Source organism: Petromyzon marinus, chromosome 15 (genome assembly GCF_048934315.1).
Source record: "Petromyzon marinus isolate PM22_M1 ecotype Great Lakes invasive population chromosome 15, UKy_Petmar_22M1.pri1.0, whole genome shotgun sequence".
In the NCBI taxonomy this organism is placed as follows: Eukaryota; Metazoa; Chordata; class Hyperoartia; order Petromyzontiformes; family Petromyzontidae; genus Petromyzon; species Petromyzon marinus.
Window position 1 is genome coordinate 18,661,392 of NC_133681.1, and position 18,340 is coordinate 18,679,731.

An 18,340-nucleotide genomic window follows, 5' to 3' on the forward strand; every position below is an offset into this window, starting at 1 on the left:
GCCATGCCGTGTGTCCTTGATACTGACGCAACCAACACCAGCATTGGCGCGGTTCTGTCCCAGGTTGTCAACGGGGTGGAGTGTGTTGTTGCATACGGCAGCAGAGTGCTGTCGCCAGCCGAACAGCGTTACTGTGTCACGCGCCGGGAACTATTCAGGTCTCCCGCATTAACGAGTTGATTGCTCTGGACATCCCTGGTTCGGTTCCCGTCACCCCTCGTGGGAATAAATATTTGTTGGTTGGCGTCGAATATTTATCGCGCTGGCCGATGGCCTGGCAGCTATGGATGGGAGCCATCCGGTAGTGCCACCTAGGCACATGCCATGGTACAATGGTGAGCACACAGGACTTGTAATCAATACAGAGGTACTATGTACAGGGGCGGCAAGCAGCTAAAAAATGGTGCACGTTTATTATAAATACGACATTCTCAAATGGTTTCGAAATTAAGTGTCTTATCAGCAGAATCGTGCAGAGTTTCTGCCGAACATACACAGCATTAGTTCCTAACACACTTTGGCAGAGTTGGTGTCACTGCCTGGGAAAGGAACATTAATGGTGATTTTGTGGAAAGTCAGGTGAAATGGGTGGTTGGTCAGACTGACCAGCACCCTGTGCTGTGTGGATCGCTCGTGGTTCTGGCCACCAATCGCCAAGCAAATTGGTTGCAGAGACTTCCACGTGTAGAGTGACTTCAGTTGTGTGCAACCGAGTTGCGCAACTGCTTGCACCGGCTGTGGCCGTGTGCGGAAAGCTAACTCGGGTCAAACCTGGGTTTCGAAGCGCGGTGTAGCGTTAACCATGACACTACCGCTCCACACAATCACACACACGCGAAGATCGACACCAAATACGTGCTCTGTTGCACCGCACAGCAACTCACACGCACACTGCAGTGTCCAATAACAACACAAATGTATTAATCATGACAACCACCTGCTCTGCCACTCAAAGCAATGTCCATCACATGGCCATCAACGCGACACATATAGTTCATCACGGTCACCCGACCAGCAGGAGTCACGTGTGTGAGCAGTCCGTGAATGTCGCCGGGCTATGGTGATGCAGTGGTGTGGGTTGGACAAGGGGCGGATGATGATGTCTGTCGTGGAAATCTGTGGAGCGGCACGGAACAAAAGTGGGACGGGTGGCCCAGTGTGGAGCAGGAGCCGCTCGGCTGGGACGAAGGTGGGGAGGAATCCACTGATCCGGTGGAGGCGTGGGGAGGAGGGCGGGACGCCGCGTGAAGCGCGACTCGTGGGAGTGGTGCCAGGCAGAAGGGGCACCTGGGACTCCGTACGCGGGACCCCGGCCATTGCACCTGGGCTGGGGGGGGATCCGCTGCCCTGCAGGTGGAGCGAGGCCGGGGGGAAGGTGCTCTCGGTCCGGGTGGATGGGACGAATCAATGCGGATGGAGTTGAGGATTCGAGAGGAGGTTTGCGGAGGCGGGGAGGAAGGCGGCTGTTGCGGGACTTGCGGTAACGCTGCCGTGAAGAATAGGGAGCAAAAGACTCGTGTGCCGGGCCCGGTCTGGTATCACGGTGGCGTGGAGGAACCCAGGGCTCTGGTGGAGGTGGAGGCAGGTGGAAAGCAGGGAGCTCCCAATCCTGGGGTTTAGCTTGATTACTCATGGGTGGAGGTGATGGTGCGAGTGGCGGTGGTGGCGATAGTGGCAGTGGAAGCGATGGCAGAAGTGGAGGTTGAGGCAATGGCAGGAGTGAAGGTGGAGTCGATGTCAGCAGTGGGGGTAGAGTTGATATCAGTGGTGGAGGCAATGGCCTGAGTAGAGATGGAGGCGATGGCAGCAGTGGAGTTGAGGATTCGAGAGGAGGTTTGCGGAGGCGGGGAGGAAGGCGGCTGTTGCGGGACTTGCGGTAACGCTGCCGTGAAGAACAGGGAGCAAAAGACTCGTGTGCCGGGCCCGGTCTGGTATCACGGTGGGGTGGAGGAGCCCAGGGCTCTGGTGGAGGTGGAGGCAGGTGGAAAGCAGGGAGCTCCCAATCCTGGGGGTTAGCTTGATTACTCATGGGTGGAGGTGATGGTGCGAGTGGCGGTGGTGGCGATAGTGGCAGTGGAGGCGATGGCAGAAGTGAAGGTTGAGGCAGTGGCAGGAGTGAAGGTGGAGTCGATGTCTGCAGTGGGGGTAGAGTTGATATCAGTGGTGGAGGCAATGGCCTGAGTAGAGATGGAGGCGATGGCAGCAGTGGAGCCGATGGCCCGATTGGAGGTGTAGGCGATGGCAGCAGTGGGGGCGATGTCCTGAGTAGAGATGGAGGCGATGGCCTGAGTAGAGGTAGAGGCGATGGCCTGAGTTGAGGTGGAGACGATGGCATGAGTAGAGGTGGAGGCGATGGCCTGAGTAGAGATGGAGGCGATGGCCTGAGTAGAGGTGGAGGCGATGGCCTGAGTGGAGGTGGAGGCGATGGCCTGAGTTGAGGTGGAGACGATGGCATGAGTGGAGGTAGAGGCGATTGCCTGAGTGGAGGTGGAGGCGATGGCCTGAGTAGAGGTGGAGGCGATGGCCTGAGTGGAGGTGGAGGCGATGGCCTGAGTAGAGGTGGAGGCGATGGCCCGAGTGGAGGTGGAGAAGATGGCCCGAGTGGAGGTGGAGGCGATGGCCTGAGTGGAGGTGGAGGCGATGGAAGCAGTGGAGGTGGAGTTGATATCAGTGGGGGAGGCGATGGCCTGAGTAGAGATGGAGACGATGGCCTGAGTGGAGGTGGGGGCGATGGCCTGAGTAGAGGTGGAGGCGATGGCCTGAGTAGAGGTGGAGGCGATGGCCCGAGTGGAGGTGGAGGCGATGGCCCGAGTGGAGGTGGAGGCGATGGCCCGAGTGGAGGTGGAGGCGATGGAAGCATTGGAGGTGGAGTTGATATCAGTGGGGGAGGCGATGGCCTGAGTAGAGATGGAGGCGATGGCCTGAGTGGAGGTGGAGGCGATGGCAGCGGGGGAGGCGATGGCAGCGGTGGAGGCGATGGCCCGAGTAGAGATGGAGGCAATGGCCCGAGTGGAGGTGGAGGCGATGGCCCCAGTGGGAGCGATGGCCTGAGTGGAGCTGGATTCTTCAGGTGAGGAGCACAGCTCTGCTTGGTGCCGGGGCTGTTTCCCCTCCCCTGCGCCCGCCGCTTTCGTCTCCGCGCCGCGGCCATACGAGCCCAGGGACTCGGTGCTCGGCCGAGACCTCCACCTTTCTTTCTCTGCAGCGCCCGGGAAATCTTCCTCCTTCCGGTCCTCATCCTCATTCTCATCGCTCTCTGCAAAAGTTACGAAAAACATCAACGGCGTCATTAGCTGAATCTCCCTGCTCCGTGTCTGTGAGTGCGTTGTGACCCTGGGGACAGACTTGCGAGTTTGTTTTTTACGTTTTGAGCCAGGAGGCCAGGATTGGGAAAAACTTGGGCCACTTTTCATCCAGGCAACTGGAGAGCAGCACAGACTAAGTCTTACTTACCAAACATTTAAACTAACAACAGCATACTCTTTGGTATCTTTCGGTAAAATCACGTAGATAGAAAAATAACTAATAAAGTGAAACCTTGGATTGCGAGCATAATTCCTTCTGGAAACGTGCTCTTAATCCAAAGCACTCGTATATCAAAGCGAATTTCCCCCATAAGAAATAATGGAAACTCAGATGATTCGTTCCACAAACCAAAAATACCGTATTCATATAAAAAATATTAATACAAAATACCTTTTTATATTTTTATTATTTAATATAAAGTAATCAAATTTATTAATTACATTTAATCGTGGCTGGTGTGAGGGAGACGAGATAGAGGATGGTTATTGTGTAGGACGACTTTCACTTGCAGTACAGTTACTAAAGAACAGTCACTACACATGGACACAAAATAAAAAAATGCTTTACGCACACACACGTATTCACAACACTACAGTACTGTAGTAAACAGTATACACGTAGTCACAACACTATAGTACTGTAGTAAACAGTATACACGTAGTCACAACACTATAGTACTATAGTAAACAAGATAGGTTCGCACGGATGTTGACTATACGAGTGAGGCACACCGACTGAGACCGAGCATGGGAGACGATTACCCACAATCCCGCAGTATACACGTGGTCACAACACTATAGTACTATAGTAAACAGTATACACGTGGTCACAACACTATAGTACTGTAGTAAACAGTACACACGTGGTCACAACACTATAGTACTGTAGTAAACAGTATACACGTGGTCACAACACTATAGTACTATAGCAAATACAGTATACACGTGGTCACAACACTACAGTACTATAGTAAACAGTATACACGTGGTCACAACACTATAGTACTGTAGTAAACAGTACACACTTGGTCACAACACTATAGTACTGTAGTAAAGAGTATACACGTGGTCACAACACTATAGTACTGTAGTAAACAGTATACACGTGGTCACACTATAGTACTATAGTAAACAGTACACACGTGGTCACAACACTATAGTACTGTAGTAAACAGTATACACGTGGTCACAACACTATAGTACTGTAGTAAACATTACACACGTGATCACAACACTATAGTACTGTAGTAAACATTACACACGTGGTCACAACACTATAGTACTGTAGCAAACAGTGTACACGTGGTCACAACACTATAGTACTATAGTAAACAGTACACACGTGGTCACACCACTATAGTACTGTAGTAAACAGTATACACGTGGTCACAACATTATAGTACTATAGTAAACAGTATACACGTGGTCACAACACTATAGTACTATAGTAAACAGTATAGACGTGGTCACAACACTATAGTACTATAGTAAACAGTATACACGTGGTCACAACACTATAGTACTGTAGTAAAGAGTATACACGTGGTCCCAACACTATAGTACTATAGTAAACAGTATACACGTGGTCCCAACACTATAGTACTATAGTAAACAGTATACACGTGGTCACAACACTATAGTACTGTAGTAAACAGTATACACGTGGTCCCAACACTATAGTACTATAGTAAACAGTATACACGTGGTCACAACACTATAGTACTATAGTAAACAGTATACACGTGGTCACAACACTATAGTACTATAGTAAACAGTATACACGTGGTCACAACACTATAGTACTGTAGTAAACAGTATACACGTGGTCCCAACACTATACTACTATAGTAAACAGTATACACGTGGTCACAAGACTATAGTACTGTAGTATACAGTATACACGTGGTCACAACACTACAGTACTATAGTAAACAGTATGCACGTGGTCACAACACTATAGTACTGTAGTAAACAGTATAGACGTGGTCACAACACTATAGTACTATAGTAAACAGTATACACATGGTCACAACACTATAGTACTATAGGAAACAGTATACACGTGGTCACAACACTATAGTACTGTAGTAAACAGTATACACGTGGTCCCAACACTATAGTACTATAGTAAACAGTATACACGTGGTCACAACACTATAGTACTGTAGTAGACAGTATACACGTGGTCACAACACTACAGTACTATAGTAAACAGTATGCACGTGGTCACAACACTATAGTACTGTAGTAAACAGTATAGACGTGGTCACAACACTATAGTACTATAGTAAACAGTATACACATGGTCACAACACTATAGTACTATAGTAAACAGTATACACGTGGTCACAACACTATAGTACTGTAGTAAACAGTATACACGTGGTCCCAACACTATAGTACTATAGTAAACAGTATACACGTGGTCACAACACTATAGTACTGTAGTATACAGTATACACGTGGTCACAACACTACAGTACTATAGTAAACAGTATGCACGTGGTCACAACACTATAGTACTGTAGTAAACAGTATAGACGTGGTCACAACACTATAGTACTATAGTAAACAGTATACACATGGTCACAACACTATAGTACTATAGTAAACAGTATACACGTGGTCACAACACTATAGTACTGTAGTAAACAGTATACACGTGGTCACAACACTATAGTACTATAGTAAACAGTATACACATGGTCACAACACTATAGTACTATAGGAAACAGTATACACGTGGTCACAACACTATAGTACTGTAGTAAACAGTATACACGTGGTCCCAACACTATAGTAATGTAGTAAACATTACACACGTGGTCACAACACTATAGTACTGTAGTAAACAGTGTACACGTGGTCACAACACTATAGTACTATAGTAAACAGTAAACACGTGGTCACAACACTATAGTACTATAGTAAACAGTATACACGTGGTCACAACACTATAGTACTGTAGTAAACAATATACACGTGGTCACAACACTATAGTACTATAGTAAACAGTATACACGTGGTCACAACACTATAGTACTGTAGTAAACAGTATAGACGTGGTCACAACACTATAGTACTGTAGTAAACAGTATACACGTGGTCACAACACTATAGTACTGTAGTAAACAGTATACACGTGGTCACAACACTATAGTACTGTAGTAAACAGTATACACGTGGTCACAACACTATAGTACTGTAGTAAACAGTATACACGTGGTCACAACACTATAGTACTGTAGTAAACAGTATACACGTGGTCACACTATAGTACTATAGTAAACAGTATACACGTGGTCACAACACTATAGTACTGTAGTAAACAGTATACACGTGGTCACAACACTATAGTACTGTAGTAAACATTACACACGTGATCACAACACTATAGTACTGTGGTAAACATTACACACGTGGTCACAACACTATAGTACTGTAGCAAACAGTGTACACGTGGTCACAACACTATAGTACTATAGTAAACAGTACACACGTGGTCACACCACTATAGAACTGTAGTAAACAGTATACACGTGGTCACAACATTATAGTACTATAGTAAACAGTATACACGTGGTCACAACACTATAGTACTATAGTAAACAGTATAGACGTGGTCACAAAACTATAGTACTATAGTAAACAGTATACACGTGGTCACAACACTATAGTACTGTAGTAAACAGTATACACGTGGTCCCAACACTATAGTACTATAGTAAACAGTACACACGTGGTCACACCACTATAGAACTGTAGTAAACAGTATACACGTGGTCACAACATTATAGTACTATAGTAAACAGTATACACGTGGTCACAACACTATAGTACTATAGTAAACAGTATAGACGTGGTCACAAAACTATAGTACTATAGTAAACAGTATACACGTGGTCACAACACTATAGTACTGTAGTAAACAGTATACACGTGGTCCCAACACTATAGTACTATAGTAAACAGTATACACGTGGTCACAACACTATAGTACTGTAGTAAACAGTATACACGTGGTCACAACACTATAGTACTATAGTAAACAGTATACACATGGTCACAACACTATAGTACTATAGGAAACAGTATACACGTGGTCACAACACTATAGTACTGTAGTAAACAGTATACACGTGGTCCCAACACTATAGTAATGTAGTAAACATTACACACGTGGTCACAACACTATAGTACTGTAGTAAACAGTGTACACGTGGTCACAACACTATAGTACTATAGTAAACAGTAAACACGTGGTCACAACACTATAGTACTATAGTAAACAGTATACACGTGGTCACAACACTATAGTACTGTAGTAAACAATATACACGTGGTCACAACACTATAGTACTATAGTAAACAGTATACACGTGGTCACAACACTATAGTACTGTAGTAAACAGTATAGACGTGGTCACAACACTATAGTACTGTAGTAAACAGTATACACGTGGTCACAACACTATAGTACTGTAGTAAACAGTATACACGTGGTCACAACACTATAGTACTGTAGTAAACAGTATACACGTGGTCACAACACTATAGTACTGTAGTAAACAGTATACACGTGGTCACAACACTATAGTACTGTAGTAAACAGTATACACGTGGTCACACTATAGTACTATAGTAAACAGTATACACGTGGTCACAACACTATAGTACTGTAGTAAACAGTATACACGTGGTCACAACACTATAGTACTGTAGTAAACATTACACACGTGATCACAACACTATAGTACTGTGGTAAACATTACACACGTGGTCACAACACTATAGTACTGTAGCAAACAGTGTACACGTGGTCACAACACTATAGTACTATAGTAAACAGTACACACGTGGTCACACCACTATAGAACTGTAGTAAACAGTATACACGTGGTCACAACATTATAGTACTATAGTAAACAGTATACACGTGGTCACAACACTATAGTACTATAGTAAACAGTATAGACGTGGTCACAAAACTATAGTACTATAGTAAACAGTATACACGTGGTCACAACACTATAGTACTGTAGTAAACAGTATACACGTGGTCCCAACACTATAGTACTATAGTAAACAGTATACACGTGGTCACAACACTATAGTACTGTAGTAAACAGTATACACGTGGTCCCAACACTATAGTACTATAGTAAACAGTATACACGTGGTCACAACTCTACAGTACTATAGTAAACAGTATACACTTGGTCTCAACACTATAGTACTGTAGTAAACAGTATACACGTGGTCACAACACTATAGTACTGTAGTAAACAGTATACACGTGGTCCCAACACTATAGTACTATAGTAAACAGTATACACGTGGTCACAACACTATAGTACTATAGTAAACAGTATACACGTGGTCACAACACTATAGTACTATAGTAAACAGTATACACGTGGTCACAACACTATAGTACTGTAGTAAACAGTATACACGTGGTCCCAACACTATAGTACTATAGTAAACAGTATACACGTGGTCACAACACTATAGTACTGTAGTATACAGTATACACGTGGTCACAACACTACAGTACTATAGTAAACAGTATGCACGCGGTCACAACACTATAGTACTGTAGTAAACAGTATAGACGTGGTCACAACACTATAGTACTATAGTAAACAGTATACACATGGTCACAACACTATAGTACTATAGTAAACAGTATACACGTGGTCACAACACTATAGTACTGTAGTAAACAGTATACACGTGGTCCCAACACTATAGTACTATAGTAAACAGTATACACGTGGTCACAACACTATAGTACTGTAGTATACAGTATACACGTGGTCACACCACTACAGTACTATAGTAAACAGTATGCACGTGGTCACAACACTATAGTACTGTAGTAAACAGTATAGACGTGGTCACAACACTATAGTACTATAGTAAACAGTATACACATGGTCACAACACTATAGTAATATAGTAAACAGTATACACGTGGTCACAACACTATAGTACTGTAGTAAACAGTATATACGTGGTCCCAACACTATAGTACTATAGTAAACAGTATACACGTGGTCACAACACTATAGTGCTGTAGTAAACAGTATACACGTGGTCCCAACACTATAGTACTATAGTAAACAGTATACACGTGGTCACAACACTATAGTACTGTAGTAAACAGTATACACGTGGTCCCAACACTATAGTACTATAGTAAACAGTATACACGTGGTCAAAACACTATAGTACTATAGTAAACAGTATACACGTGGTCACAACACTATAGTACTATATTAAACAGTATACACGTGGTCACAACACCATAGTACTGTAGTAAACAGTATACACGTGGTCACAACACAAGCAATCGTCTTCAGGTGAAATCATACAGCAGGCGGACTGCTGAGACAGGAAGAAATGTAGCGAGAGAGCTACTGCAACCAAAGGTTACACTATATACGTTTGTGGTGGGATTTGCAAGTAAATGTAAGATCGCAGAGCAAGCATACCCCGGCTAATCCCTCGGCTACTCCGAGGGGGAGTGGGAGCGGAGGGGCTGCCGTAACGGGCGAGATAGTGGGGGTGAAATTTACAGAGGGTACAAGCTGATAGAAAGAGGATCAAACTCAGCAAACTTAGAAATGTAATGCAACTCATTGAGTCGGCCAACACAACAAATAATACTTTGCCTGGTTGATCACCGTCCTTCTCTGCTTGTGTGTCTCCCTGTGTGTGGGGAGCGGTGGTGCAGCTGTTAGCGCTACGCTGCGCTATGAACCTGGCGACCCGGGTTCGATTCCCGCTCACGGCCAACACCAGTGACGATTATCTGAACCGGTCCCGGGCCTCCCCTAGGTCGACTCAGCCTCAAATGAGTACCTGGTGCGGTGTGTAAACATCGCCACTAGGGAGACAAAGGCGGTCGGGCGTGGTGCTGGCCACCCACCCCCTCGTGTACTGTTCCGGCCTTCACAGGTGCTCGCTAACAGCACTTGCCCCTACAGTCTGTTCAGGCTATACGGGGGATCTTTGTGTCTCCCTGTCTGTGTTTGGTCTCTCTCTCTCAACTTTAGTTTCACCTGATGACGACTGCTTGAGTTGCAATCGAAACGTCGTATTCTATTATTTTGTTTATTTTTTCTACGTGACTTTACCGAAAGACCATTGAGTAACAACAGTGTTTTTACGAATCACAGCTAAGAGACAAACAACATTATATTTTCTATTAAACATAACATTTTAATAACATGTTAAAAAATACTTTACATCTCATCACTGCTCCTCATACTCAATCCGTGATCAGTGCCGGATTATCCTCGGAACAAAATAATCATTAGCTGTGGGCCCCGCACTTTCAAGCGCTCCGCGCTAAATGATCTCACCCTATAAATCCCCGTTCAGTGATTCTGTACTTGCTCTATTACTATAGTAAAATTACAATTACTTTACTATGCAAGTTAAAAACTTCGTGCTTTATAATTGTGTTTTTTTATTTATTCTGGGCACCTTTATAATATAAGCTACAGGACCCGCACGAGCTTAATCCGGCACTGTCCGGGATACTGTTCCAGTGCCCAACCAGGCTGTTGAAGACACCGTGAGTGGAGTTGAGGGGGATCGGTGGAGGTGTGAAGGGGGCGAGTGATGCCGACGGGCTGCGAGGGGGTCATCCGAGAGGGTGCCCAGTGGGGAGATGAAGCAATGAAATCGCTCCACGTGCAGGTGCTGGGTGGATTACTGCACAGCGGCATCGTGGGAGGTGGCGACGGCTCGTGGAGGTCTCTACCCACTAGTGGATTGACCATGGCTGATGGTGGTGGTGATGATGATGGATGTTGCTCACTCACTTGGCGATGTATGAAACGCCAGAGATGCACGGCGATGTGCAGGGTGTTCAGCAGCACGGTGGAGCTGATGGCCTCCTTGCAGCCGCTGTACAGTTGACCCACAGCGTGGAGCAGAGCAGGGAGCGCGCTGTCCACTATGGCCTGGCAGCTGCTGCTCAGCTCACCCATAGCCTGCAGGAGGGCAGGGAGCACGCTGTCCACAATGTCCTCACTGTGGCTACTGAACATCGGTCCCCAGGTGGCGACCCCTGCTGATGCAGAGACGTTCTTCACGAGTCCCGAGTAGTTGATCGTGGTGGTGGTGGTGTTGGAGGCGTTAATGTCCGAACCCCCACGCCGAGATCCTCCGAGGAGCTCCACCATCGGCTGCGTGAGCAGCAGAACCACAGTGAGGACAGCCGTGAAGATCGCCATGGTGGTGGTGGTGGCGAAGGTCTCTGAAGAACTCGAAGTGGAGGAGCAGCGTGGGGTGAGGTGGTTTCCTCTCCAGGAGCCGACTCCACTCTGACCTCTGCCGTGACGTCACCGGGCCATGACGTCACCGTGACGTCAGAGGTTTCCACGGCTCTTACGTCATTATAGCATTTGGAACGTGGCTGTGCAATGGAACATCAACACGTGATGCACTACAACACTGTATTGTTTATAGAATTGTAATACAATACTAATTATTCACATCTGAGACAGAACATCGGCAGAGGAGGGAGCCTCACTCCTCACTTCTCCCAACCAGCTTAAAAGTCGCTACGAATCTTAACAGCGTTCATTGAAGCTCTGTGGATGTGTAGGCCTTACTTTAACATATATTTCTGTGACCAGTCACTAGCAAATCACCCAGTTATTTCAATGCTAAATTCGCCTAGTTATTTCAATGCTAAATTCTCCTGTTTTGATTTGTACTAAGTGCCTCGGTGAATGTGTATGCTCTGACTTCAACGTAACTATTTCTGTAGCAGTTACAAGCGAGTCACTCAGCCATTTCAATGCTAAATTCTATGCTAATCCCATTGTCAAGGGGTGCCTCTGCGGATGTGTATGCCTTAACTTAGCTATTTCAATGCTAAATTCTATGCTAATTCCTTTTAACAATGGGGGCCTCTGCGGATGTGTATGCTTTAACTTTTAACATAGCTATTTCTGTGACCAGTCACAAGCTAATCATTCAGCCATTTCAATGCTAAATTTTATGCTTATTCCTTCGTCAAGGCTCTTTGTTCCTCTCACACAGCTTAAAAGCCGTGATCTGAACGTGGCTCTCTCACTCCAGCGCTGTCCTACCAGACAGTCTCGCCCCCTTCACCTGATGAAGGCCGCTTGTGTTGTGGCCGAAACGTCGTGAGAATATTATTGTGTTATTTTATTTTATAAATTTATTATTTTATTCTCATTCTACGTGACTTTACCGAAAGAACCAAAGAAGATGTAGGTTTTTACTTTAACATAGCCATTTCCGTGACCAGTCACAAGCTAATCCCTCAGCTATTTGCACAAGCTAATCCCTTAGCTATTTCAATGCTAAATTACTAGTTGCCTCTGTGGATGTGTAGGTTTTGACTTTAACATAGCCATTCCTGTGACCAGTCACAAGCTAATCCCTTAGCTATTTCAATGCTAAATTACTAGTTGCCTCTGTGGATGTGTCGGTTTTGACTTTAACATAGCCAATTCCGTGACCAGTCACAAGCTAATGATGACCATTTGAGTTATGGTCGAAACGTCGTGAGAATTTTTATTGTTTTATATATATTTTGTTATTTTGTTGTTTCTCTTCAACGTGACTTTACCGAAAAAACTAAGAATATGAATTACTGCAGTCACGAAAGCTTTAAATCAAAATTTAAAATTACGTCCTTAATTATATGAAGTCATATGAAGTCCAATTGACGTGTCCGTATTCCAGTATCAGTGTAATTCTTAGGATGTGCATCATCTCTACGCTTCCTTGTGCATTTCTAAACATTGGTTCTATTTTCCGTTTGTGATGCATCTGTTTGAAAAAAACGTTCTGCTTAAGGCATATGGCTCAGTTACGTTTCATTATTAAGTTAAGATAACAATAAGCACTTTGTTCTGCCCTGATACACCTCTCTTAATCATTTTCATCCGTCTTCCCCTTCAACAACCGCCCTACGTGTAGATGCACTTCTGTGTTTTCAAGGCTGTGTCCCTGTTCTTTTTGCGTTCAGTTTTTTATTCCCCCGCACCTCCAGTAAAGCATGGTTGGCTGCGTACGGTGCGAAAGAAGTTCACCATGCAAACATACGCTGCGTTGAAAAATGATTCTACTGACTGCAGACCAATCCTGGACAGATTTCTCAATACGAGTGCAATATCGAGGGTACAGATCAATACCAACTGAACACAGATGCTAATTCATGGACGGGTGGCAACTCTAGCCATGCCCATGCAAACATACACAACATCTTGACCATGAATCGCCTATGTGGCAGATTAAATGTCAAGCATTATACATTGAATTTCGATCTACTTTTGTTCGTTTTGATTTATTTTGGCGCAGTTTCAAGTAAGTATTTTTAATAGAATTATTGTATTGCCATTTACTGTATAATTGTGATAATAGACCAAGCACTGAGACATTGCCCAGGGTTGGTCTACAATCGAAAAGGTGGCAACCCCATAGCACACCCTCATGTGTTCCAGTGTTAACACATCGTATGTTTGTATCTTGAAATTCTTTCGCACCGTACGTAGCCCACCGCTCCCCCCACCACACACGTGCACAGCAGCTCCAGAGAGCGACTTTTGGGTCAGAGGTAGCCGCATTGTACTGGGGCCGTCCATAAATGAGGGGGGGGGGGGGGTGAGAAATGTGACGTCACATCAAAATGCGCAACTTTAAATAAATATAGACAACACGTTCTACGTAATTAAATAGACTTTTTAATAAATATTTTCTCCTACAACATCAGAGTGCAGCGCCACATTAAATAAGCACCACGATGACAATAGTTTAAAGCGATATGAAGCATGCTTTATTTTGGGGGGGGGGCACAGCTTTGTACCGTCATATTTGAGGGGGGGCTCTGACTCTTTGTGACGCCGCGTGACGATGGGAGGGGGGGTCAAAAATCGTCTAAAATCGCGTGACGTCATTTATGGACGGCCCCCACAGCGTGAAATAGCGCAACAAACCGAACCCGCGTACAGCGAGGGAAGCCCTGGCTGGTTTATCATTCATTAATCTCCAGTTCAGTCACAAACGAATCTCTTAGAGCCGAAGGCGCGATTCAGTATCACGTTGGCATGCCGTGTCAACCCGTACGGGGTTACCCCGTATTGGTGTACAGGGAGATTGAGTTCTCAGGTCCATACGGCTTACTAGAGCCGTTTCAAAACGGGCAAAACAATGTTTTGTGTTTCTCCCCTTGTGATGGGATTTTGTAGGATGAACGTTGAGATTTGTAAGGGGCACGGGGTGACCAATAAGGTCTGAATTGGTCTGTAATAAGAGAGGCAATGGTTAGGGGGTGACAGGTGTGCGTTGGCACTGCGTGCCACGTCGCGTTGTCATACAGCTGACACTCCGATGAGCAATGATTCGGCGACGCACGGTGCCACAGGGGCCGTCCATAAATGACGTCACGCAACTTCTGACGATTTTTGACCCCACCCCCCCATTGTCACACGGCGTCACAAAAAGTCAGACCCCCCCCTCAAATATGACGTCACAAAGCTCTGGCCCCCCTCCCACCAAATAAAACATGCTTCAAATCGCTTTAAACTATTGTCATTGTAGTGCGTATTTAATGTGGCGCTGCACTCTGATGTTGTAGGAGAAAACATTTATTAAAAAGTATATTTAATTAAGTAGAACGTGTCGTCTATATTTATTTAAAGTTGCGCATTTTGATGTGACGTCACATTTCTCACCCCCCCCCCTCGTCACACATCGTCACAAATGTCTGATCGCCCCCCCCCCAGGTGCGTGACGTCATTTATGGACGGCCCCAAAGACGTTCAACATTCGTGCGTATCCGCCGTGATGTGGGGCGAAGTAATATTCTAATCTTATTATCCGCGATGCCTGCAGGATTAGCTTTTTTCTTCTTCGTCTTCCAAAGCAGATTATTAATGAGAATATTGATGGAATTTCCCCCAGTGCATGTTGGCTGGGGAAGGGCTGTTTAAGACCCGCGGTGAACCCGCTCATCTCCACGTATCGGCATGAAATGATAAAATCGCAGATTTTCGGAAGCGCGTTCGTTTCAAGTGGATGCTTGTTGTCAACACCGCCATATTGACAACACTCGCAATCATCCCATACTCAATTGAAACTCTTCTTAAGTAATTGCTTATTGTGTTTAGTTCCTTGTCCTTACCTCATACCTCCGATTAGCACGGTGGGCTACGTACGGTGCGAAAGAATTTCAAGATACAAACATACGATGTGTTAACACTGGAACACATGAGGGTGTGCTATGGGGTTGCCACCTTTTCGATTGTAGACCAACCCTGGGCAATGTCTCAGTGCTTGGTCTATTATCATAATTATACAGTAAATGACAATACAATAATTGTATAAAAAATACTTACTTGAAACTGCTCCAAAATCAATCAAAACGAACAAAAGTAGATCGGAATTCAATGTAAAATGCTTGACATTTAATCTGCTGCATAGGCGATTCATGGTCAAGATGTTGTGTATGTTTGTATGGGCATGGCGAGAGTTGCCAACCGTCCGAGAAATAGCATCTGTGTTCAGGTCGTATTGATCTGTACCCTCGATATTGCACTCGTATTGAGAAATCTGTCCAGGTTTGGTCTGCTATCAGTAGAATCATTTTTCAACGCAGCGTATGTTTGCATGGTGAACTTCTTTCGCACCGTACGCTGCCAACCATGCTTTAATGGAGGTGCGGGGGAATGACAAACTGAACGCAAAAAGAACAGGGACACACCCTTGAAAACACAGAAGTGCATTTGCACGTAGGGCGGTTGTTGAAGGGGAAGAGGGATGAAAATGATTAAGAGAGGCGTATCAGGGCAGAGCAAAGTGCTTATTATTATCTTAACTTAATAATGAAACGTAACTGAGCCATATGCCTTAAGCAGAACGTTTTTTTCAAACAGATGCATCACAAACAGAAAATATAACCAATGTTTAGAAATGCACAAGGAAGCGTAGAGATGATGCGCATCCTAAGAACAACACTGATACTGGAAGACGGACACGTCAATTGGACTTCATATGCAAATTAAGGACGTAATTTTAGTTTAGAAAGGTGGGGTGAGGCAGGACACACAACTTGAAGTGATGACGGCCGGTGGTCGAGACTAACGTGGGAATGGGAGCTAAGGAAGGAACACAACCGGCAGTGTCCACTGCGGATATGGAGTGAATAAATCAACAGTATATGAATTTTGATTTGGATAATTTTATTGTTTTATATCTTTATTATTTTATTTTCTTTGGTTCTTTCGGAAAAGTCACGTAGAATGAGAATAAAATAATAAAATGACACGATAAAATTCTCACGACGTTTTGGCCACAACGCAAGCGGCCGTCTTTAGGTGAAAGGTAACTGTCGGGACGACAGAGCTTCAATTAACGATGTTAAGATTCGTAGAGACTTTTAAGCTGGTTGGGATAAGTGAAACACCTTGACAAAGGGGTTTACATATCAATAGCTGAGGGATTAGCTTGTGACTGGTCACGGAATTGGCTATGTTAAAGTCAAAACCTACACATCCACAGAGGCAACTAGTAATTTAGCATTGAAATAGCTAAGGGATTAGCTTGTGACTGGTCACAGGAATGGCTATGTTAAAGTCAAAACCTACACATCCACAGAGGCAACTAGTAATTTAGCATTGAAATAGCTAAGGGATTGGTTTGTGCAAATAGCTGAGGGATTATCTTTATTATTTTATTGTTTCCCTTCTACGTGACTTTACCGAAAGAACCAAGAATATAGTATATGAATTAGATAATTTATTTATTTTGCTAACTTTACAATTAATCGTACATTTTAATTGTACTAGTTTAATGTCTTCAGGTTTAGTTTCTAATTCTCTAGGATAAAACAAGTTATTTTGTCAAAAAGAATGACGTTAATTGGCGCATACATTGAAAGTGCAATTTTAAATGAACCGTGTCAGTCTTCAAATACTGTTCTGGTTATTCCCACCTTGTTGGTGTCCCTATTGTCTCCTGCACCCACTAACAACGGAGTTATTGTTGGGATGGAGAGAAGCACAGCCAGCAGCCAGCCAGGAAACTCGAGACATAGAATATATTAATAGCAGCATGACTTACACTGCTACAGCAGCGAGGTGGTCATGTAACTATTTACATTCTCTGTGTCGCAAACATTAAATGGCAACTAATCTTTCCGTGGTACGCTTGTCCCCACGATTTGAGGACCAATTCCTTAGCGAAGGATTTACTACCAATTGAAGGATGATACAAGTGAAATGTGAAGTGGTAAGATTGATCTTAGATCATTGCAAGCCAATCCCAGATTCTGAGTGCGGAGTGACTCGGCAGGGCCGACGGCGTGAGCCTGGCACCTTGGGAGTTGTCATGGTCAGGGAGCAATGAGGCCGCGTTACCGGTTGTCTTAGTTTTGGGGAATTCTGTGTCCAGAACTCTGATCCACAGTAACGATGAAACAAACACAATTTAGAAAAAAAACAGTTGCAACTCTTGCAGGAAATTGAAAGGTATTTTATTACAAAAAACAAACATCATTTACCATTCATAATAAAAGTTTTTTGGGTTAGATCGCGTTTATTTATAAATGTGTCGTAACCCTCCACCACCCGACACGGCCAATCAGCAAAAAAGTGTCACGTTGACAAAAGACAAATAATTCACTACTTCAGCCCACCGGTGTGTTGAAGAGTTAATCCACATTTACAGAATGGCGAATTGCCCGATCATGCTGGATGTATTTACCAGCGAAACGTCGTACTCAAACTGTAAATGTGGATTAACTCTTCAACACACCGGTGGGCTGAAGTAGTGAATTATTTGTCTTTTGTCAACGTGACACTTTTTTTGCTGATTGGCCGTGTCGGGTGGTGGAGGGTTACGACACATTTATAAATAAACGCGATCTAACCCAAAAACTTTTATTATGAATAATATTGGTCGCGAAAGCCTACGTGTTAAACTGATCATTTACCATTCACACAAACAGTATAGTATTATAGTAGTTTGAAAATTAGACTGTGGAA

General features: G+C 44.4%; 1 protein-coding gene across 1 annotated transcript in view; it reads right to left on the minus strand.

Annotated features, from left to right (window-relative positions):
• Nucleotides 1-899: 899 nt before the first annotated feature.
• LOC142924604 (uncharacterized) overlaps nt 900-18,340 on the minus strand; it is a 64,520-nt gene continuing 47,079 nt past the window's right edge. Inside the window, exons 4-5 of the mRNA XM_076067144.1 lie at nt 11,141-11,294; nt 900-3,256 (exon numbers count right to left, since the gene is read on the minus strand). Of these exons, the coding sequence (XP_075923259.1) occupies nt 2,022-3,256; nt 11,141-11,294 (1,389 nt within the window). The 3' untranslated portion in view covers nt 900-2,021. The remainder of the gene's footprint in view (nt 3,257-11,140; nt 11,295-18,340) is intronic.